This window comes from Vombatus ursinus, unplaced genomic scaffold (genome assembly GCF_900497805.2).
Source record: "Vombatus ursinus unplaced genomic scaffold, bare-nosed wombat genome assembly UNPS02008614.1, whole genome shotgun sequence".
Taxonomy (NCBI): Eukaryota; Metazoa; Chordata; class Mammalia; order Diprotodontia; family Vombatidae; genus Vombatus; species Vombatus ursinus.
In genome coordinates this window covers 519,981-545,593 of record NW_020948392.1, presented here as the reverse complement: position 1 = coordinate 545,593, position 25,613 = coordinate 519,981, and the positions used below count along the sequence as shown (strand labels likewise).

Below are 25,613 nucleotides of genomic sequence, written 5' to 3'. Positions count from 1 at the left end.
TTTCAGAACTAAGTGTCACAAATTAAAAATTTTATGGCATATTATGAAGTAATGTTGACCTATCTTTTTTGGCCATAGCAACTCATGAAAATAGGGTGTGGATCCATGATATCATTGGCATAGGAAGCTCCTGTGAAGAAATTCCCTCCACCTATGCAAAATGGCAATTGTGCTGCACCTTACTGTCCTAGAGACTTGCCTGGGAGTCTGAAAGGCTTGAGTACTTACCCAAGACCACACAGCCAGTTTATGGCAGAGGTCAGACTTGAACCCAAGTCACCTTGACTCCAAGACCAGCTCTTTATCTACTATCCTCCAATTCATAAAACAGACAAAAATGCACAATGGTCCTTAGTCCTACATAGCTGTCTTCTGTTACCAATATGGTACCAGAACTCAGTGGACTCATGGAAAATATGCAGAAGGTATTAACAAATGCAATTTTAAAATCAACTAACAACACTGTTAGGAATCTAAATCTGTAACAACTTATAAATTAAATCAGTCCAAGAGGAATTAAAGCATATATCTATGAACTAACATTCCTTGTCAAAAATAAAAAAGGAGGTGGTGTAAATCAATACCAGGCAAATGGAAGGAGAGCTCAAAGGGGAACCATGGAGAGATGAATAAAAAAAGGTTTCGTTATATAGCCAAAAGTAACAAGAAAACACTTTGTGGCACACTTGGTTATCTTGCCTTACAGTGACTTAACCCCTCTGGTCCACCTTTTAAAGGTGAGGTCTTTTCTATAGCCACGTGTACTACTGAACAGAGGTAAACTTCAGCCTGTATAGTAAAGGGAACATTCCAGGGGGAACCTGTAAGGCAGAGACTATGGTTACTTAACGTGCAATGATCCAGATAAAAGACGAGGTAGTTGTACATCAGAGGCAGCTACATAGTAGGGGATAGAGTAGAGGGAGTGGAGTCTGAAGACCTGAGTTCAAATCTCACCTCACACTTACTAGTTGTATAACCCTGGGAAAGTGACTTAACCTCTGTTTGCCTCAGTTTCCTAAATGGAGATAAGGGTTGCTGTAAGTATCAAATGAAATAATATTTGTAAAGCACTTAGCACTCAAGTCTGGCCCATAGTAGGTACTAGAAAAATACTAGCTATTATTATTAAGGGGTAGCCATCAAGTAATGATAAAGTCTATACTGATGTAGTCAAATAAGCATACAAGACAAGGAAAAAAAAAAAAAACAAACAATTGCCCATATACTTCAGCAATGAAAACTGTATAACACAGAAAGATCCAGCAGGAAAGAAATGAATCTTCAGTAGAAAACTGTAAAGTCAGAAAGAGAGAAGGAGTATCAAGGTTAAGGTTCTGTAGTAATATCTGAGAGCCACAGAAATTTATTTTGTCTATTCAGTTACAATGTTGTTTAAGTTTGGGAACATAAAGGTAGCTTTGCTGCCACAGCTCCTGATGAAGCAAACCCACACATGACTAAGGAAAGTGGCTCAGTCACTTGCTACCTGTGTGACCCTGAGCAGGTCATAATCTTTCTGGGCCTCAGCTCCTTCATTTGTAAAATCTTAGGGTTCAACTAGATGACCACTTTAAATAATGTTATGAGTTTTCATTCCACAGAATGAGGACACTTTGTTAAGACTAGCAGTAAATATCAGTTCAAGATAATCATAAGCAAACAGACCACTGGGAAGATAATTCTGAGTGACTCATCAAAGTCCACTGTGGAAGATAAAGTAAAAGCTCTATATAATTTAATATCATAGTGCAAAAGTTGACATAGAAGAACTCGGAAAACTATGGTGGAAAATATGACTAAGGATCAAGGAATGAGGTTTATAGACTACTTATATGTCTCATGCTTGTATTTATAAATAAGCAAAGAATCAGAGGGAAGTAGTCATGCTCATTAAAAAAAAGAAAAAGAAAAAAATTACAATCACGAGTCAAAAAACAACTTGTTGCTACATACACGTTATTCATTTCTGAATTACCTATACGTAATCGGATCTCCAGGTGGTGAATGGAAACAAAAAGCTGGTAGAAAGTCTTTGCCAGTCATATGTATCTTCAATATCTTTTATACCACATTCACAAGTCAAGTATGTGTATACGTGGACATATATGTGTATGTACACACATATTTGATTAAAAACCATTGTAGAGAATAAGGCATGAAGGAGCTGTGATCTAGCTTGGCGGTACGAGGAATATTCATACTAATAAAATCAAGATTTGATCAAAATATAAAGGTCTATTAAGGACTAAAGTTTCATTAATTTATCTAATTATGCAGATTATTACTGTCTTCCTTGCCTCTAGAAGATCCTCAAATCCAGACCATATACCATTGCCAGATATATCTTAAACAATAGTTCTGATTAGGCCACTGTTCTAAACAAAAAACAGTAACTGGTAATTTCCCAAAATGGTGACAGAAAAGAGTAGCATGGATTAATAGTTGTACTTAGGTGGTTAATCAATACTTAAAAAGACCAGCGGTCCAGCTTGAGTGCCCATGGATGACTGTACCTGGGAGTATGGGATGGTGAAGAAAGGTACAACAGAAGTGAAATTGAAATACATAGGAGAAAAGCCACAAATGAAGTTAGATACAGGTGGTAGTTGAGTTTCTTGGAAGCTAACCTAAATGGATGCAGGATGCAGGAATTAGAAGACATTCATGAAGTCAGAAAAACTGGGAAGAGCAAAGTGATTGACATCAGTTAAGCAGCAGTTTCTGGTTATGCCAATGTGCACATACCACCTCTCCTTCATGTGATCTGGTGTGTTAACTCTGACACTTTGCTTTCTGCAAAGAAGCTTCCATGGGTCTTAGAATTTTAGTTTGGTGAGGCAGTTTTTGCTGATTTTTTTAAAAGGGTTAGTGGAAATCTGGATAGGTTCAGGTTACAACGGATATAAACTGCTGCTTGAGTTTAGTCAAGACAGCCTTTTTCTCTAGCATTCAATGAAATGTGCTTTGGAAACCATCATTATATTTAACACCTAAATGAATTATAAAACCCTAGGAACTGCTCTAGATCCTTGACAGTAGCAGGTATATTCACCACTTCAAGATAGCTTCCATTTATGAAACAATATTTATCTTCTCCAAGAAGTAAACTATGCTCTCTAAACCCATGCAGACTATTTGGGTATACTATTAAGGTATGCTATTAAAGTACACCACATTACCCGGAGGTCCAGCAGGTCTTGAAAAATGTGGTTCAGCTGGGTGTGGTGACATACGCCTGTAATCCCTGCTACTGGGAAGGCTGAGGCTGGTGGACCACTTGAGCTCCGGAGTTCTGAGCTGCAGTAGGGGTAAAGCTGATCAGGAGTCAGCACTAAGTCCAGTATCATTATGGTGAACCCCCAGGAGCACAGGGACCACCAGGATGCTTTTAAGGAGGGGTGCACCGGCCCAGGTCGGAAACGGAGCAGGTCAAAGCTTCCGTGCCGATCAGCAGTGGGATCAGGCCCCTGAATGGTTGCTGCACTTCCAGCCTGGGCGAGATAGGGAGACCCAGTCTCAGAAAAAAAAAAAAAGAAAAGAAAAGAAAAGAAAGAAAGCAAAGAAAAGAAAAGAAAAAGAAAACAAAGGAAAGGAAAAGAAAAGAAAGAAATAGAAAAATGTGGTTCATATATCTCTGGGAAAACACAATTACATTGCATGGCCTCAAAATCATGAGAGCATACAGTTTTGGGCTGCCTTTTTTTTTTTTTTTTAAAGGGTCACAGAGTGAGGAGTGGGAATCCAGATCTGCTATTTAATTAGTATAGGGAATTCATGTTAAACAAACTCCCTCAATAAATCTGATCTGTAACTGTTAAGCAACTAGAATCACAAAAAACTTCTTTGGAAAATTAAGTGACTTTCTGAGCATTAACATAGTCAGAATGAGTCAAAGCAGAGACTTGAACCTAGGTCTTTCAGACTCCAAGACTAGTTTCCATAAACTATGCCACACTCTCATTCTACATTTACTGAAGACTACTTTCCACTCATCCTCTTCCTAAATCCTTATCAGATTATAGGCCCTCAAAGTATCAGCTTGAAAATAAATTAAATTGTGATCATTGGGATAACACAATAGGAATTAATAATAGAGGTGGTAGTCATATAAGATGACAGTGTTCAGAGGACAAAAGTCATGACAAGAGCATAACATTCTACTACCCCTCCCATATAAACAAGACAAATATTTAGAGTGAGGAGGTCAAATGTCAGATGAAACCTTTGTATAAATCTCCCTTTATGAATTCAGAGGACCTCAGTTTCTGAACCCATAAGGGTTTAGATGTGATCTGCTGGGCGAGAGGCACCTAAGGCTTGATGGATGGTACAGTACAATGGTCAGAGAGGAAGTGGTATTTGTGCCTCTACTGAATTGACAATGCCCTTAAAGTATCAGGATGAAAGTTTTGCATTAACAGGAAAGCTAAAGTTGGCTGGTCACTACATCACCCCAGCTACTTTAGTGTAAGGAGATGTTTTGAACCTCAACTGTTGGCTGAATTATATTAAGCCAGTCATTTGATTTCTAAAAGTAAAGAATCAGAAGAGGTTAGTTAACACCAAGGGATTCACTCCCATGAGTCTGGCCTGCAGAAGTGACTCCTTAATTATATTAATGAGAACCAGCAACATAAGAGTATCTACTGGCTGCAGAGAAATTTGTTTTACTCTTTCACAAGTGCTACACACAGAAATTTCTCAAAGGCAAGTAATCTTTCAGGGCCTGGATATGTAACATGCAATGATGTAGGAACTCAAGTTCCAAGGGCTGGACATATTCCTTAGTTTTTAATGAGTTCACTGACTGGCTTAGTCTTCCTTTCCACATACAGGGTGACTTCAGAATACAAGTTAATGTTCCCTCACACATCCTGGTATCACAGTTCCTCAATCTACTCTATTTTTCTATTATTTTCTATTATTCTATTATCTATTCTTATAACTGCTACATATGGAGATAGTCATACCTTTACCTTACCATCCCCGCTCCCCTCCCCACTCCAAACAAGCATTCCAATTCCGTGTTCAAGAGCTCTCATTCTCCTTTATCCAATCATAATCTTTTATCTTTCCATCTTTCCCTATGCCTTATTCTTCTTACTCTTCAATCTTACTGTGACTTCAAATCCCTCCATTCTCGAGTACTATCCCAGGCCATTACCGTGCTCTAACTAGTCTCTCTTCCCTTCCCTATGTCCCTTGGTGAACTAGTTCAACTCTGTACATTTATGTGCTGGTGAACAAAGCTAAAGGATGTGTTGATTGGGTCCACTACAAATTTGTTATCTAACCTCAATTTAGCCTTCACTAGGAATGAGACAAATGTTATACCCATCTACTCTCCACAGTGGTGTTCTAAACCTTCTCATTTCTTCTCAAGTATCTCTTCAATCTCCATTGCACACTCACTTGGTAATCTCATCAATCATTCAATTATATTCTCTACCAGATCTTTAATTACAGTACAAGTCTCTCCTAAACTCTAGTACCACATGACCTAACTACATTTTGGATCTCTCAAATTCGGTGTCCTATAGCTATCCCAAAACCAGAAAGTCCCACACAGTCACTACCTTTCCATTAATCTTATCTTCCAAACATCCTTATTACTTATTGTCAAGGATACCACCATTCTTCCATTCACCCAGGTTTGGGACCACCATCTTGAACTTCCCTCTCTTACTCAACTGACATGATCACTTTTGCCAATTCTTGTGATTTGTTTCCCTAAAACATCTCTAAAATACATCTTCTCTCTGTTTACACAGCCACTACCCTCATTCAGACCCTCATTACCTCTTGCCTGGATTACTGCAATAGCTTTCTAATTTTACTTCCTGACTCAAGTCTCTCCCCATCCTAACACAAATGCTAAGGCTATTCACCCCAAAGTATAGATATGACTATGTCACAAACATTCTACTCCTTGATCTCACTCAGTGAACTCCCATGGCTCCCTGTCTACTCTAGGATCAAATATAAATTTCTCTCTTTAGAATTAAAACCTCCTCAGAAATTTTTCTCTTCCTACCTTTCCAGTCTTATCACACTTTATTACCCTCCAAAACCTCTATGGTTCAGCCATAATCGCTTACTTGTTGCTCTTCACATCTTGGGGAATTTGCACTGATTGTCCCCTGTGTTTGGAATGCTCTTCTTCTTAGAATTCCTGGCTTTCTTAAAATTTAAGTGACACCTCAGGCCTTTCCTAGTCTATCCAGCTGCTAGTACTCTTCTTTCTAAGGCTATTTATTTTCCATCTAATCTGTAATCATCGAGTTTGTACCAATTTAGGTATAATTTATCACATGGTTTTTTTTTCTTTGTATAACCAACGCTTAGCATAGTGTTAGAACACAGTAAGCATTTAATAAATGCTTACTGATTGATTTGTGGCCCTAAGAAAGGTCTATTTGAGGACCTCTGCCAATGGATTTTACTCATTTCCCTACTATCTACAGAACCAAGATATATATTGAAATAGTTAGCTGAGATGTGTCCATACAGTTCAAAGTACAGAAATAACACTTTTGTAACATATTAGAACCAATTGCCTGGGGTGAACCATGACTAGGCCTGAGATTCATTGTCTCCTGGAATGTCTGGTGGCCCTGCGGCAAGAGGCCATGGAGCAGACCACGAATTGGGTCAATGTAACTGGAACAAAGGCAGCAGATTCCTGAGACAAGCCTCAACCTGGGTAAATTGATGAATGAGAACTACTAGGGTGTCAATTAAGTTGTGAGGACTAATTCTTAACAGATAGCATGAGCCAAGAACTTTTAAGAAATTCTCAGTAAGGATGGGCTAACTCTGAAAGGAATTCTGAGCCAGGGCATTAAAGAAATATTTTTCTCTCCTTCCCATTACCATGCCCAATAGGTATAGGTGATAGATCTTTTGGCTAGCACCATTCCATAAGAAGACAGTCTACAAAAGATGCCTCCATTTCCTCTCCTCTCACTCTCTCCTTAACTTTCTATAGCCTAGCTTCTGACCACATCATTCAACTGAAACTGCTTTCTCCAAAGTTAGTAGTGATCTCCTAATTACCAAACCTAACATTTCTTTTTTTTTTCCTCTCAATTCTCACCCTTCTTGACCTCCCTGCTTTGACATTGTGATTCACCCTCTTTTCCTTAATATTCTTTTTTTTGTAGATTTCCAATAACAATACTCTCTCCTGATTTTCCTGCTACCTCTGACTGCTCCTTAGTATTATTTGCTGGATCTTCACCCAGGTGAAGCTAGTCTGCTCTTTGCTGAGTCCTCTTTTTTCTTCTATACTGTTTCCATTGGTGATTTCATCAGTTTCCATGGAATCAATTATAATCTCTATGGTGATAATTGTTGAATCAACTTATCCAGCTGTAACACCTCCACTGACCTCTATTCTTCAATTCATTGTTCAATAGAGTGTCTCTCTTTTTTTTTTTTTTCCCTCTCCCACCCTCATGTTGCTAAGGCCTGTTGGTTTTACCTTTGCAGCATCTTTTACATATTCCCCTTTCTCTCCTACGCTGCCACCCCCATGCCTGGACTACTGGTCCTCACACCTGTTGGTTGGTCTACTTGCTACAAGTCTCTCCCTCCTCCGGTCCATCCTTCACTCAGTTATCAAAGTGATCTTCTTAAAGTGAAGGGTTGACCATGTCATATGCCCTACTCAACAAACTCCAATGGATTCATATCACCTACAAGATCAAATATAAATCTTCTGACATTCTAAACCCTTCATAACCAGCTCCCTCCTTTCTCAGCTTTCTAGTCATCTTACACTTTACACCCCTTCACAGACTCATCACCATTCCACCTTTTGACTCCAGTAATTTTTACTGGCTGTCCCCCATGTAATGCTCTCTCCTCTCATTTCCACCTCTTGACTTCCCTGGCTTCCTTGAAGCCCTTGCTACAACCTTACCTACTACAGGAAACCTTTTCAATCCCTCTTAACTTTAGTACCTTCTTTTGGCTGCTTATTTCTAATTTATCCTGTGCATATCTTCATTTGTACATAGTTATTTCAGTCAGTCAGTCAGCATTTATTAAGTGCTTACTATGTGCCAGGCATGCTAAGCTCCGGCCATTAGATTGTGAATTCTTTCTACATAGGGATTTTGACCTTTCTTTGTATAACAGTACCTGGCACACAATAGGTGCTTAAACAATATTTATGGAAGGACTGACTAACTAGAAGTTTCCATTCACTAAAAGGTCATAGAAGGCCTGCCTGAGTTCCTGAATGAAAGCTTACTGGCACTGAAGAGATTTAAGTAGATCCTGGTTCATCACTTATGAGAAATGTTGTTGAAGGGATTCTTTTTGGTAATGGGCTCCAGGGGTGGGGAACCTGTGGCCTAGAGGCCACAAGTGGCCCTCTAAGCCCTCAAGTGCAGCCCTCTGACTGAATCCAAACTTCACAGAACAAACCCCCTTAATGAAAGGATTTGTTCTGTAAAACTTAGACTCAAAGGGCCGTAACCTGAGGACATGTGGCCTCAAGGCCACAGGTTCCCCATCCCTAGGGACATTCAATAGGGGATCTCTAAAGACTTTTCTAATTCTGACGCTCTTTGAACTGGTTATTCCTGGTTAAATACAAGGTCACCTAGTAGATGGCAGATTCCAACAACTGTGAAACTACAAAAGCAAAGTTGACACAGTCTGTCCACAACTCCTGTTCATGTATGTTCACAATTTTCTCTTAGCCACAATCCTAAGAAATTTAGTACACTGACTTGAAACTTTTCAAGTGGCCTTATTACATTGATCAAGAGTGATTGAGTGGTTTCTACCTGCTTCCATATTCATTTATATTACTCTTATAGGAAAGAGGTCACATCCTAGTTTCAAGAATGTTAGCTTAATGGTATCTCTTTCTACATGGAATTAATTGCACTACCTTCATTTCCTTTACTATTTAATTCACTTTATAAATAATAATAAGCCAACAATAATATATTTTGAGGTAACATAACATTTGATTATTTTTCATCTACAATTTTTATCAAGAACACTTAGTATTATAAATGTGATTTGTACATTTAAATAAGATTAGAAAGCATACTCACCATCGTTTGGTTTCCTGATCTTTCTTCTTATAATTGTCCAATTTTTTCATTCCTTTCACATTCTGCTGTTTTAAGGTTTCTTCAGTCTCCCAAGTGTTATGGATATGGGACCATCCTTTCCATTTAATTAAATACTGGATCTCTCCTGGTTCCTTAGTTTTTTCATATCCAGCATTGGGGTCACCATCTGCTTCAACTGCATAGATGGTTGTAGTAGCACCAGTTGCTGAAAACAAAAATAAAGTTAGTTCCCCTATTATTTTTACCGTGTTACAAAATATACTGTTACCCATACATACATACATACATACATACATACATATATATATATATATGTATATATATGTAAGTACATGTGCATATGTACTCATGAGTACATAACAACAAAAGGGCTAAGCAAACCTCTCATGGTTTAAGGAAGCTGTTTTGGACTCAAATTAAGAATTCAGTCAAGAATTTATTTTAAAAATTTTACTTCCATTTTTAAAAAATGTCTGTTTAAATAAGTGAGTAGAGCAATTACATCAATAACATAGAATCAAAATAAATGATATAAACTCAACCTCTGCAAATAATTTTTAAACTTTTGTAGTATAGATATTTACATCAAGATGATATGGACATTTATAAGTATGCAACAAATTACGTGTATCAAAAGATTACTTCCATTTTCCACAGATCAACTACAATGTGACTTTTCAGTGATTATTCAACTTTTCAGGCCATTTCAAATGACAGTCACAGAATCTCACAAAGTCCAAATCACAATTAAAAAAAGTTTCTCAACTTAACTTATAAATAACTGAACAGCACTTCTAGAGTGCTGCTTCAAAGTATCTGAACTCTTACTTTTTTTTTTGCTTTTAATATCAACAAAAGAGAAGCGTTAAAGCTATATCTCAAGATAAAAATAATACTGATATCTTACATTTGCACAGTGCAAAATAACAATAAACCAAATCTCAGAAAAATTCAGGTGAAAGAAATCTCGATGTTGAAATTACCATTACCTTCCTGATAGCATTTTGTAACTACGAGAAACTCAAACAACTTCATAATTTTAAAACTTTTAATTAATCTCAACATATGAGGTAAAGTGTATAATAATATTCTTTTTTACAGAAAATACTCAATAAAATTAAGTACTTTCCTTACGCAAACAGCAAACCATTAAATAATTAAGGACAGGAAGATATTTATCAATGTGTTTTCAACTACAGAATGGGAATATAGTGAATTATTCAATGGAGTAAAATTATATCCAACAAAACAAGATTTGAATTGTTCCTCCTTATAGTCTGTGCTAAAGTTGAGTAAATAAATAAAAATACCTCCTTTTCTTCCAATCCTACTGTCCATAAACCTTTCTATTGTCTCAAATTCATCTTCTTCAGGTTGAGGAACATCTTCTCCACAAACTTCCAACAAATCATCTGAATCTGTTTTCATTTCTTCATCTTCCTTATAACTAACATTGACAGTTGCCTGGCGACGAGAACCTCTTTTATCATAATCATCATCATCATCTTCAGATGAATCAATCTGTCTCTTCTTCTGTCCAGAGATCTTCTTTCCATTTTTTGCTTTAGTTCTATGAAAGGAAAAATAAAATGCTTTAAACATATTTTGAAGGACTGTCCAACAGTGGTTCAATTGAAAGGCAGAACAGAAGAACAAGGGCAGGACTTAGAATCAATTTGGTTCAAAATGTCTCTGACACATACTTGCTAGATGACCATGCAACTAAGACAGTTAAAGGAGCTGATAAATTTCCCCCATTGGAGAGTTTCCACATTAGAGTTCCCCAAAACAATGAAATCAAAGATCCACACCTTCCCCCAACGCAAAAAAAGGCTTAACACTAAGTGTAAAATATCTATGTACAAAGGAATTACTACCCATGACCATTGAAGATTTTTAATATGATATCAAATTAAAGAATATTGATTTTTACCTGATTTGAGGTTTCCTGCTTTTGACTTTATTTTTTGGCTCATAGTCAGATTCACTTTCATCACAACTGCTTTTTTCTCTTTCTTCTTCTGATTCAGAATCTGAACCCGTCTGGGAGGGAGATCCTGACCCTGACATCTGCCAATCTTCACTGCATACATTAAAGAAATAACCAGTGTTAGTGTCCAGATTTTTAAATGACCATATGTATATTAGTATCTGGTATAAACTATACTTGAGTTACTTAAATATATTTTCTGTATTTCAATGAATCTTATAATGAAACTTTTTAAAAATGAAACATAAAAATAAGATACAAAATCTATAAAATTAGCCAAACAACAAGTAGGCTGATATGTAAAACGCCACTATTTCTAAACTAACTCAGTATTAGAAATATCTTTCATCCAAAAATTCCAACATTCAATTTAATTCTGCCAACATCTGTTAAACTATTACTTTATGCAAGGCACTGAAGATATAAAACCAGACATAATATAAACCCTATTTCTCAAAGAGCATGCAACGTAAGTTCCTGTAGATAATATTTCCTTCTGAACTTCCCAAATAATTTTACATTGAAGCTAAGTTATATATCATTCTTTTTTTTTCATTTACTAACCTAAGGACACATTTTGATTTTCTTACCTATGAACACAATATATGTAATATAGAAGATTACTATGTGTGTCTTTTATTTTTCTAATTTAATTTGGAATTTGAATATTTTGGGTTTGGTGCCCAATTTGGCATTTTAATGATGACATAAGCTAGATTTAAAGTTAATATGTGCTAATGCTGCTTTAGAGAGTAAAACATATATCTAATAAATATAGAGGTATAAAGGCTTTAAAAAAAAAATCAGTGAAATATGTCTATCAAGATAATGGTCGTTCTACTCAATTCTAGAAAGTGCCCTGATTACTGTATCTCAAGTCCCTTTTTTAACTGCATTTACCAGTTATCTCCCCTAATAAGTGAATGACATATTAAGGTATCTTGGAAATGATCTTTAGGTTAACTCTGATACCACTCAACACATATACTACTTTCAACTTGTATTAGCATAGAAAAAAGGTACCATTTGTCAATAACTATTCACCTTCTTTTCCCCTAACATTTTCTCTGTAGTTACTCTTCATATCATTTTCTCAAGTAAACCATTAAGAAACTCACTTAGGAATGAAGCATATCACCACATTTTTTTTCCCTAAAAAATAGCTGAACCCTAAGTTCTCTTCTAGATCTGAGTATTATGATTAACAAACTGAAATATGAAATTTATATGCCTCTTCATATACATTTGTGAACATGCTATGCTGTGTGCTACAATACCTTTAAATGCTAGTAATTTTCTTAACAAGTTGGGCATAGTTTTTCACATGAAAATAAACTGTCAATATTTTTTGAAGGAAAGGGAAAAGGAGAACGTAAAGGAATAAGCATTTAGTACTTACTGTGTTCCAGGCACTACATTAAGCACTTTACAAATATTTTCTTATTTGAGACTCACAACAACCCTAAGAGGTAGATGTTGTTATTATCCCCATTTCAGAGTTGAAAAAACTAAAGTAAACAGATTAACTGACTTGCCTGAGATCACACGGCTTTATAAGTGTCTGAGGCTGCACTTGAACCCAGGTCTTCCTGATTCCAGGCCCAGCACTCTATCTATTGAATTACCTACCTGTCCCATCTAGCGGAAAAAGTCAGTAAGCTCTTTAGTCACAGGTGTAATGAAGTAACAAAAACAAGACTCACTGATATTACTACTTTCCACTGATAGGCCAAAAGTGTGTTTTGTAAGAAAAAAGAAAGGAAGACAGAAAAAAGAGCTATATAAAGAAGCAAATACAGTAATACGTGGCAGACTATTAAAAATAAATGCTTAAATAACACTCTTTAAATTGCAAGCCATTTAACTATTCTAGAGCTTTTTGCTTTTAACTCATAGTTAGTAGCTTTGGAAAACATAATGCTGTGTAAGTGGGACAACTTAAAATAAGTACACCATTGTATTTCAAAGGCTATTCAAATGACCACCAGGTCCCAACAGGCTGAAGTTACAATATAGCTCCATTTCCTCCACAGATAAGCTGAGCAATCAGGACGTTAATGACTTGAAATGCCCTTATTACCTTTATGAAGCAGTATGGTGTAGTGAAAAGAGATGCTGGTGTACATAATAGTATCTGAAGGACTTTCATGTGGAAAAGAATGTTAGATTTCTTAAGATTAGACTTGCTCTGCTTTGCCCCAGAGGTTAAAATCAGGAACAAAAAGCAGAAGTTCTTTACTTAAGCAAATTTAGGCTTGATACAAGGAAAAACTTTCTAATGTTTAGAGCTAGCCCAAGATAAATAGGTAGTGGGATCCTTTTCACTGAAAGTCTTCAAGCAAAGATTTGATGAAAACTTCCTGGCTCTTGTTCAGGTATAAGTTACACTACATGGCCCTGGAAGTTTCTTCCAATTTTATTATTCAATATAAATAAATTTCCATTATTATTATTGTTGTCATATGGTTGAGCAATATTTCTTAAACTGTAAGTAGAGACTCACATAAGGTTGTGAGGAAGTTCTGAAGGGGTTCCAGAGATCAGGAAGTTAGTTATCTAAACAGATGAACAGAAAGGAGTAAACCTTCATGTCATCTAAATAACACTCATTTCCCTCTAGTTGTTAAGATTCCTAGTATAGCATGCCAAAAAATGAATACGTAACTTTTATTAGTTTGAAGTGGGTGGTGGTGGTATGAAATAGAGCTGCAGAAACCCTCAGAAGTAGTCATGTGAGAAAAAAATATAAGAACTAATAATTGCTTAAACTAACTTAATAATTGCCAATATGAATCAAAGGCTATTTCTGACTTCTACACACACACACACACACACACACACACACTCCTCGTGTGTGACATTAGTAAAGTTGAATATAGTTATGTCGATTAAAAAGACATCCTACTCTTTATGTTTTTTCCTCTTGACCTCACTGGATGACTCCTCTTCAGAATCTTCACTGCTAGAAGAATCCTACAAAGAGAAAAATAAGTATTACAGCATAAAATTAGTATCATGAGGTTAATTTCTAATGGTAATTCTAAATGTCTAATGGTAGAAATTTTAAAAGTGATGACAGATTCCTGAATTAAAGTTTAATATGTTGTAGGTGGTAATACATGTAAAATAGTCATGAAATTATCATTTTAAATAATGTTTGAATCTCTACATCACATTTCAGGGAACGGGTTTTTTTTTTTTCTTTTTCTCTGTATTACTTTATTCCCCTCAAAAAACAGCAGTAGAACGATTTCCTTTTTTATTGACTAAAGTAATTTTAAAAATTTAAACTATCAGTTCAAGTAAGTAGCAAAATAAGGCATATAATTTTAGTTTTCCATACCAAAGTATAACCTTGTTAAAACTATTGGTGGTCTTCCTTTTGGCCACTTGCTACTAGTAATATATTCATGGTTGAGGATTCCATGTATGAACAAGCCAAACACCCAACACTACTTTTTTCTCCCCCATAAGAGTTCACCAACTCCATACTACCAAAAATCTTCATATAAAACCTTTAAAATTAGGTTAAATAGTTTAACAATTGGCTGCTGCATCTTGGTCAGTCCCTTATCTTTCTTCTAAGCTAATCTGAATTTTAAAATATCAGCTATACAGGGTGAGGAAAATACTTAAACATAAAAATATGGCCTTCAGTAATTCGGATCATTTAAATGATTTTTCTCTCTACTCCAGTGATAAAAAGAATTTCTAAAAGATGTTAGCTCAGTTCTGTCTGTCAAATTTTAATTTAGCAAACTGTTCAAAGAATCGCATTAAAATATAAAATGATGGACCTGATTTTCTAGTGAAAAGAGAGTAAACACTTTTTGATGTCTGATAACTTTCCTGACATAAGATAATTACTTAATTAACAATTTTAATTTAATACTTGGCTCCCATTGTTATAAAAGAATTAGTGTACCTCTATCAAGTGAGCTATTCTTTAAAACTAAACCTAATAAAAACCAAAATAGATTATATAATATGTATGTATCTGTATAGATGTATATGCGTGTGTATACACATATAAAAATTTGTAGGCATTTTGAGGGAAGGAGGGTGGTTTAAAGTAATTCTTCTAAAAACTGAGCATTGAATTCCAAAAGTGATAAACAGAAAACAAGCATTCTTATACATCCTTTGGATTTCAATCATGCTGATTAAAAAAAAAAATGAATTGCCATTATAGGTATGTTTAATAAAACCAAGATGAGAACTTGGGCTTGTATGAAATCAATCAAATGAGAAATTCAAAAATTTTCAAATGAAATACAAACTACTTAGTTATCAAAAAGGTACAATTTTCAAGAAATGTACAGGTGTACTACTAGTTTTAAAGATGAAAGTTAAATTGGTTTGCAAGAATCTTTTTGTTTTTACTCTCTATTCTACTTTAGAGAAGAAGTTTGTGGTTTAAATGCTTATCTCAATTTTCTGAAATAACTGAAATGGTACCTGGAATTCCACTTCCTTATGAATTCCCAAATGAAGGTACAGAATTGATAACTTACACATGTTAAGCCATAGTCAATTCAATTTTACAAATGAAGTGAATTGTAAATGAGAATATACTATAGTTAAATTTTTTTAGCATTCCTTGTATGCTAGCAACCAAATAAGCTTTATATAAGGAAGCAGCATGTATGTGAAATCCTAAAACTTGCACTGCATTGCTAAAGTTTCTATTCTTTTTATTGCTTAAATTTAATATATTATACTTGATCATAGGATCACTGATTTAAAGTTGAAGGGACTTTAGAGATTCATCTATTCTAGCTTCTTCATGTCATTAATGAGAAAATTGAGGTCCAGTGAGATTAAATGATTTTGCCAAAGGTCAGTCACATAGTCAAATCAGGGCCCCCTTACTCCATATATGGCATTTCTTTAAGAGTACCAAGATGCTTCAAAAATTGGGTTCAGTATTTAATGAAGGAATCAGATTTCCAAAAATGTTCATTCTGTTTTTCAAATGTAGTCAAGGTTCAGAAAGCTACATCACCACTTTGATAGCAAATCAATGCTGTCCTGAGTGTGTTCTGTGAGTCATTGTCCAGGTTCTTTGAATTTAAATTCAAAAAAGTATATAAATTATCCTAGAGCAAAACATATGACCAATATTTTTTTGAAGGGCAGTCATTTCCCCTAACTAGTCTTTCAAAATATATATATTTTCTTAAGAGTTTGACTGATCTACAAAACACCATGTCAGTCAAATTAAAAAATACTGTCTCATAAAAGTTCACCTCTTCTGATCCACTATTGGAGGAAGTTTGTTGTTGCTGCTGCTGCTGCTGCTGCTGCTGCTGCTGCTGCTGCTTTCTAAGCATTGCAGATCTTTGGACAGCCAGAATACTAGGATTTGATTTCCAAAACTAAAAAGAGAAAAAAATAGTAAATAGAAAAGTATAAAAGGTTTGCATAATTGACAATCAGTTAAATCTATATAAAAAGCAGGGGAATGAGTACAAACATTTTCATTCATAGAATTCACTGCTCTAAATACTTAGATTATTTCAAAACATGAACATAATAGGTATAGTACAGTTTATCAAACTGCACTACAATTGTAGAAACACGCTTAAACTTTTAGTAGTATTTGCAAAAATACTAACAGTATGTTAACTTTCAAAAAAAAGAAATCATTACACACAGAAATGATGTATTACCAAGAAATACATTAGATATAACATGTTATATCTAATATATCTGATATGTTAAACTGATATAATGCTATTTAATATGAAACATCTAAACATTTTAGTATGGCAGCTTATTTTGATCAAAAAGCTTTATACCAAGTATGTCTAGAGGAACTGAGTTTGCTTAGATTTTCCTGCTATTGATAGAGATTAAAGAATCTAAATATAGAAACAGAATAATTTTGAAGCAGATGAATTAGATGACCTTATAAAATATTTTCTAACCATTATTCAATAAGAACTAATTAATGAACAGAGTTTCAGAAGAAAAGGGACAGTTTTGCTTCTGAAATATGCAAGATCTGTGTTCCCATATTTGCAATGCACGGATTAAGGTGCTTTATTTTAGCCACCTGCCATTTTTTTGCTGCCAAAAATAATTCCTAAATACGTAGGCAAAATATCTGCGGAAGGGTTAAGAGTTAAATGAAAATTTAGTATTTTTAAAATATTATGTATTTTTAAAAATCCTTTAAAATGTCTAAAATGTCTTAAAAATGTTTAAAAATGAACTAAGGAAAAAATGCAATAATATAAGACACATACATTAGAATGTTTTGTTTTTTACCTCAGAGCTATCAACTTTTGGTGGTTTTGATTGTACTTTCTTTTCTCTAGAAGTATCTGACTCAGAATCAGAGTGACTGCCTGAGTCAGACCCGGAATCAGAATCACTGCTGCCTGACTGACTGCTGCTCCCATCACTACTGCTTCCAGAGCTTGATCCAGAACCAGATCCAGAAGCTGATCCAGAATCATCATCCGACTGGCTGTAATTTTAAATAGTTTCTATTAATTTTAAACCATTCACCAGGAACACAATTCAATCTTTCTTGAAATGATAACTTGTTGAACAAACATTTCCTCCAACACCACAATCTCATTTTCACAAAGGATTGCTCTTAGGCTACAGACTGGGGAACTGAAGCAGAGTAATTAAATAATTTGCCCAGGATCACAATCTGTTCATCTACTAATGACCCTCACTGACAACTTGGAAAAAACTCAAACAGCTTAATAATAATGCTAATATTTCAAGAATCTATTATTTCATCTTTCAACCATATTGGTTGTTTTTCTTTATAGTGTTTTTGCTATTATTAAATTGTTCTCCTAGTTCTATTCACTTAACCCTACATCAATTTATACAAGTCTTCCCAGGTTTTTCTAAAATCATTCCTTTTATCATTGCAGTAACCTTCCATTACATTTATATATCAAAATTCATTCATCCATTTCCTAATTGGTGACAACCCCTTTAGTTTCTAGTTCATTGCTATAACTATTTTTAAAACATATTTAATTAAGTCTCTGGAATATAGGCTTAGTAGTAGTTTCACTGGATCAAAGAGCATGCATGGTTCTGTGACTTTTTGGAGTCTGGTTCTGAACTGCTTTCCAGAATGCTTGGACCGATTTCCAGCTCCAACATCAATGGAATGCATCAATGGCCTATGTTCTGACAACCCTGTCAACACCTATCATTTTCATTTTTTTGTCAACTCTGACAATCTAATGGGTGTGAAGTGGAACCTCTGAGTTTCTGAATTTCTCTAGAGAAATTTGCATTTCTCTAATTTTGAGTGATTTGGAGCATCTTTTATTTGGTTTAATTTCAAGGAAGGAAGTTAGGAAGGAAGGAAAGAAGGGAGGGAGGGAGGGAAGGAGGGAGGAAGGAAACAAGCATTTATTAACTGCCTACTATGTGCCAAGAATTCTGCTAAGTGTTTTATAAATATTATCTCATTTGATCCTCATAACAACTCTGGGAGGTAGGTGCTATTAATATTCCCATGTTACAGTTGAGGAAATTGAGGTAGATAGAACGGACTTGCCCAGGGTCACAAAAGTAGTAAGTGTCAGAGGCCTAATCTGAACTGTTTTAGCCACAGTATCACCTAGCTACCATAAGGTTTCTTCCTTTGAAAACTGATAGGCAAGGCAGTTAGTTGCCAAGATGCAACACAATTTTCAAGTCTCCACTAGTAATATATGTAATTATCACAAAATGTGAATATTATTCTATAAAAATAAATTGTTGCCTCTCTAATGCATCCTTCACATAGATGTGAAAGTGAAAGGCTCAAATATTATCATGCAAATCCCATATCCAATCAATTCTGCTTCCTATTATCTAGAGCAGGGCTTTTAAAACTTTTTCACTCATGACCTTCAGTGCTTCTTAAACTGTGGGTCCCATAGAGCAGAGGTGGCAAACTCTTGACCCACTCAAAACTCCAGAGTGCAGTTAGAACCAAATTAAAATATAATTAGGAAATGTCAAACAAAATAAATATAAACAAAATACAACACAGATGTTAACTTGTATTTTTCTAAATCTATATGGATCCCATAGGGATCCTTTTTCTATTTGAGTTTGACATCACTGATCTACAGGATCAAATACAAACAATTCTGTTGGATACTTAAAACCCTCCAAAACCTCATTCAAAATTCTCATTCCATCCATCTATATGTCTAACCTTATTACAAATTATTCCTCTTCAAGCATTAGGGAAAACCTCATAACCAGAAGAATCCCCTTCCTGATCCAGAATTGTCTACTTTCTCCTAATGACAAATACCAATCACTAGACCAAGAGAGGGAAGTAGGAGGAATTACAGGAAAAGAAAAGAAAAGAAAAGAAAAGAAAAGAAAAGAAAAGAAAAGAAAAGGAAAGAAAAGGAAAGAAGAAAAAAGTCCTCAAGCTGTGGCTGACCCTATCATTCTGGCTTACCATTCTGTCAGGTGGGGGGAGGGGAGGAGGCGAAGAGAAATGTCAGGTACGCCAGGCCATCCTGACTCAGAAAATGCTGATTCTAGGTTTTAAGAGAGCACCCTAATTCTAACCCCTAGAACTCTCAGTTGTCATTCTTGAAGGAGGCAAGTGCCAGAAATGTCATCCTAAAGAGCAAGAACTCAGAACTGTCCCTGGCAGAAATCACTAGTCCCTATATTCTCTGAGACAGGGACAAACAGTTCACAATGCAAACAGAAGATCTCTCAGTCTCACTCATCACATGTCAGTGAATAGTACACATGAAATATCACAAAGTATACACCATGGAAAGTCCATTTCCTTTGAAAATCTTTCTCTGCTTCTTCACCCAGTTCACATAACTAATTCAGGTCTCACCTCTTAAATAGGCTACAGATTGAGCTGAACTCATTTTAGGCCAATGTTCTGCACTGACAGGATGCTATATGGCTTCTAGACCAGAAGAGCCTAGTAAGACTTTGGAGGGGCCTGGGAAACTCAACACTGTAGCTCCTCTCAACAGAGCCTCCACAAATGGAACCCCAAATTTCCAGGACCCGGGGAGGCTAAAGCTCATCAGTTTTAGAAGCAAATGATGCAATGAGATACAATGTCTGGGCAGACTAAGATATGAATTGGGCTAGATGACCACTGAGTTATCTTCTAACTCTGAAATTTTATGATTCTGTGTTCTTGCACTTAAGGACAACAAGACTTTTAGAATATAAGTTGCTGCTCAATAGTTATCAGTCATACAGGGCTCTTTGCACCCCAAAGATACTGCAATGGTTTGCCATTTTCTTCTCCAGCTCATTTTACAGATGAGGAAGCTGAGGCAAACAGGGTTAAGTTACTTGTCCAAGGTCACACAGCTAGTAAGTGGCCAAATTTGAATTCAGGAAGGAGTCTTCCTGACTCCAGGCCCAGTACTCTATCCACTGTACCACCTAGTTGCCCTTGTAGAATATAAACTTGCTTGCAAATTTCCTCTACAATATACTTAACAGGTGGTCATCCAGCCTTTGCTTGCAGACCTCCAAAGAGTGAGAACCTACTACTTCTGACAGCAGTCCATTCTACTCTCAAATAGCTCCAATCATTAGGAAATCTTAACTTATTGTTAAACCTAAATTACCCTCATTGCAGCTTCTACCCACTGCCCACCAGGTTCATAAAGAATAAGTCTAATCTCACTTCTACATGTCAGCCCTTAAATTCCTGTCATGTTCCCTAAGTATTCTCTTCTCTAAGATAAATATATCCAGTTCTCTCAATCAAACCACATAGCATGATTTTGAGGTCCTTCACCATTTGACATCACCCACTACCTACTGAACACTTCAAAGTGGATGCCCCTGAGACATTGTCAACTCAACATATACAAAACTGAACCCATTACCTTTCCCTCTAACCCTTCTTTTCTTCCAAAAATCCCTAATTCTGTTGAAGGCATTTCCATCTTTCCAGTCTCCCAAGCTCATAACCTCAGCATTACCTTGGACTCCTCACTCTCCAGTTCACATAGTCAGATGCCAGATCTTTCTATTTCTGCCTTCATATCTCTCATGTCTGAACCTTTCCCTCCACTCACACACCTATGACCTTATTACATATTATTGCAACAGCTTCCAAAATGGTCTCTCTGTCTCAAATCTTTCCCTATTCTAGTCCATTCTACATACTGCAGCCCAAGTAATTTAAATGCAGATCTAACCATGTGATTCCTCTACTTAATCATCTCTAATGGCTTCCCATTGATTCTAAGATAAAATATAAAGTGCTCTATTTAGATTTTAAAGCCCTATACAATCCAGCCCCAACCTGACTTTCCAGCCTCACTGGACGTTACTCCTGTTCCACACTTTATGATCCAGTCAAGCTTACTTTCATACACATGACACTATCTCCCACTTGTGTGTCTTTTTGTACTGGCTGTCTTCAGTGCCTGAAATGCACTCTCTTTACCTCTGCCTCATAAAGTCCCTCTCCTTTTAGAAACAGCTCATGCACTATCTTCTTGACAAAGCTTTTTCCTATTCACTCCAACTGCTAGCTCCCTTCACTCCCTCCTATTTTGTATTTAATATTACTTTGCAGATTTGTATTTACTAACTTTGTATCTAGATATTTTATTCTGTATGAACCTAAGGGGCAAAACTGGAATCGATTGGCAGAAGCTCCAAAGAGGAAATTTAGGTTTACTCTAAATTACACTTCCTAAAAATGAGAATTTCTCCCTCACTGAAGATCTACAAGCAAAGGCTGACCACCTGTTTTGCATGTTGCAGAGGGAAGTGTGCATGCAAGAATGTGTGTCTATATATGCATGTGTGTGCATGTATGTATAGGTACATACATACGTGCTTTCATATGTACTTATCTCCCTGACTAGAATGTAAGACTTCTTTCTGAGGAGGAATTGTTTCATTCTTTGTATCCATCACTACTACTAACACAGTGCCTGGTATACATAGTAGGAACTTACTTGTTGATATACTTGTTAAATAGCGCTTGCCCTCCTCTAGATACTCCTAGCTTATCAATGTAATTCTGAACACAATCTATTCTAGATGTGATCTGACCTTGGCAGAATACACAAGTAAAACCCACTTATTCCTGAAAGCTACTCTTCTCTTAAAACAGCCAAAGCTCACTTATATTTTGTGGCTAAACTATCACAAAGTGGATTCTTATTAAGCTCACAGTTCACTAAAATCCCTAGATCTTTTGTTTTTTTCTTTCATACAGACTGTTATCTAAGCATGCTTCCTCTATCTTGGTTGTGTAAAGCCCATTTCTTTGAACTCAAATATAAGATTTTACATCTATCCCTATGAAATTTCATCTAATTAGAGTCAGTTCAATCTCTTAGTTTTTCAGATCTTTTTGGTTCTAAACCAGTACATTAGCCATCCCTCTTAGCTTTGTGTCATTTACAAATCCATAATAAAAATATTAAACAGCATAGGTCCAAGCAAAAATCTATGGGACACTCCACTAGCTACTGACTTTTTACAATCAAACTATCAATCACTACTCTTTGGGTCTGATCAAACTATTCCAAATTGAACCACTATCATCTACTCTACAATTCTCCATTTTTTCCTATATAAATAGTATGAAAATCTTTTATCAAATGCTTTGTAAAATCCAAGTAAACTGTACTTATAGCAATCCACTTACCCTCTCAGTTTAGAAAATTCTAAAGTAAACTAAGTATCTAAAATCATTCAACCAGACAATATTGAACGTTTGCTAAGATAGGCTCACTCTCTTGGATCAAAAATTCCCTGAAAGTTAGTATGGTACAGTGGAAAAAGTGATGGAGAATATAAGGAGACCTTGCTCTGAATCCCACTTTTGACATTTATTAGCTACGTGCACATAGGCAACTGCCACTATCAGAGCCTCAGTGTGCTAACCTGAAAAATGGGGGAAGGGGAGAATAATACTTGCAATTACTTGCATCACATATTATAAGGAAAGCATCCTGCAAATCTTTAGTGCTTTAGCACTAAATGTCGTTACGGAGGCAGGGACAACGAAGGCTGCATTGTTACATACCATTTCTAACAACATGACCTACAGTTTCCCAATGCAAAGTAAATTAGAAGGAAAGATAGGAGCTACTACAGATAAGCACAATGACATTAAGGAAAGAGAAAGAAAGACTAAGAAGCCAGACACAAGAATTCAAAAAGTGCTAACAGCTTAACGTTATTTAATGCAGGCCTCATAACTGTTAAGGACTGTTACGGGGCTCCTTAAACTTGTCTTTTGAGTTGCCACATTTTCCAAAAACACGAACCTTTAATGTGTCAAGGACAAAGTACTGCCCCTTCCCCTCCTTACATAATTTATTGTTTGCATCCCAAACTGGACTCCCCGTGTGTCCTTGGGAGTTGACAGGAGCCAGACAGTCTGAGGTAGGCTTGTGCAGCTGGGACCCATATAGATAAGCAGACCATTCTATCTTCATAGTTTAGTGGTTTTCAAGGGAAACAAATGCAGCTTGCTCCTCCCATTCGGAGGGGTTTTGTCCTTTTCCCACCTTTACTCCTCCCATGCCATGACCCTCCTCCTTCCTTTGTCCTGCTGTTATAAAAATATAAACTTCTGTATAGATTATGAACTCTTTGGGTTCCACATGCATGTTCATTTCTCTTGTAATAAATCTAGTTTTCACATAGTTTTGTGAAGTTGTGATTGCCTATTAATATTACACAGCTATAGTTTTAAACACCTGAGATCCTGAAGACATCATTATATCACTGCATAGCACAACTGCTGATCATCATAACGATAATCTTGAATCATTTTGAAAAAAAGTTTAATCATGTTTAGAGTGTTTTTAAAAGTCAGGAAAGGGCATAATATAATTTGGAAGAATTTTTATCAAAAATAACTTTTGAGAAGTCTTGTTGCTGGAATGAAGTCACTCATAAAATGAAAGAAGATAACAGAATGAATAAGAAAGCAGAATCCAAAAATGTTTATAAAAAACTTATTGGAAACAAAATGATTCGCACAAAGTTAAAATAAGAGGCTGGAAAACAATCTATTATCCTGCAGCTGAAATAAAAAAGTCAGGGGTACTGATCATGATTTAAACAAGGCAACAGCAAAATTAGACCTGAACAGAAGAGATAAAAATGAAAAGTACACTCTTCTAAAAGGTACCATAAAATAACCTTACATCAATATGAAATGTATGCATTCTCAATGGATGAGGGAAAGGGAAGTATGTGAAAGAAAATTAGGAAGTGAAAATAAAATAAAATTGAACTAAAAAACAAAAAAATTAAATAACAACACTATAAAATTTTCCTTAAGATATCTACCTCCCCCCCCCAACTTAATTCTATTCTTCTGTAGCTGTATTTACTTCTACATAAAGAATTAGACATGGTTGTACAGGATATTTGCCAAACTTTGAAAATAAAACTCTATTTCAAAGTTTAGACTTGAAATAGAATAAATGGCAATATATAATGACTTTCACGTTGAGATTCAAATTACAAATGACTCAAAACTCTTAAGAGTATATAATGGTACTTTTTTTTCACTCAGCACATGATTTAGACCTATAAGCCTAAATCCTAGAGTCACTAAGTATATCCTTTTCCAGCTCCTCTTTCCTTCTATCACTTTTCTAGTTTTCTCTGTATTCTTTTTTCCTTCATTTGAGTGGGCAAAGGGGGTTGTTCCTCCTGTGTTATCTAACTGCATTCCATTTAAAAAAGAGTTTAAACTAAAAGCATTTCAAGATACTAAAATGTATGGCTTTTTTTTAACTTAATCTGCTTTCCAATAGCAAAAAACATAAAGACTTTATACAGGCTTCTCAACTGTGCTGAACGAAGGCCTTTACATCAATAATTAAGTTAAATGGTGTGGAGATGGAGGAATAAATGTTTTTCCTCATTTATTTTCTAACAGAGTAAAAATACAACTTATTAAGGAGTAGATTTCTTTTTCCTTTTTGCTACCAAACTTGTCAATTATTTCCATTAAATATGCCAGTAACCTAAAAGTTCAAAATACTGTTAATGGTCTTATATTTCCATAGTTTTTTTTAAATATCATTTTCCTGCCCTCCCCTCTTTTTTAAAATATCATTTCCTCCCCTCTTTTTTAAATAGGCAGTTCTCATACTATTAACAGATCATTTTTTTAAAAAGCTGAAATAATGTTTCTATAAAATATTTCTACAAAACCAAAGACTTAAAATCAATATCCTTAAGAATCAACTAGCCAATCTTCTTATTTTACAGATGAGGACCCTGAGTCCCAAAGTCATACAATTAATTAAGAAAAGAGTGAGGACATGTACCTAAGCTCTTCATATTTCAAGTGGAGGGCTCTAACTGGCCCCATGATTTCCACAGAACCAAAGTTATAACTGAGTTTTATCTTCTTAACATTGATGTGTGATACCCAACAGAAATGACCACAAATATGACAATCAACTATTAAATCAAATACAAATAATGAATCTGTAAGGTCATAAAAAACTTTCTATATGTCTATTACACACGTTAGAAATTATTAGACAGGGCAA

The 25,613-nt window shown here is 35.5% G+C and overlaps 1 protein-coding gene across 4 annotated transcripts in view; it reads right to left on the bottom strand.

The window, feature by feature from the left end:
- The window catches only part of LOC114034228 (chromodomain-helicase-DNA-binding protein 1), a 118,445-nt gene that overhangs the window by 73,829 nt on the left and 19,003 nt on the right, over positions 1-25,613 (bottom strand). For all 4 annotated transcript variants that reach the window (XM_027849827.1, XM_027849828.1, XM_027849829.1 and 1 more), the window contains exons 3-8: positions 17,362-17,563; positions 16,338-16,466; positions 13,994-14,061; positions 11,032-11,181; positions 10,409-10,668; positions 9,078-9,303 (exon numbers count right to left, since the gene is read on the bottom strand). In XM_027849827.1, the coding sequence (XP_027705628.1) occupies positions 9,078-9,303; positions 10,409-10,668; positions 11,032-11,181; positions 13,994-14,061; positions 16,338-16,466; positions 17,362-17,563 (1,035 nt within the window). The remainder of the gene's footprint in view (positions 1-9,077; positions 9,304-10,408; positions 10,669-11,031; positions 11,182-13,993; positions 14,062-16,337; positions 16,467-17,361; positions 17,564-25,613) is intronic.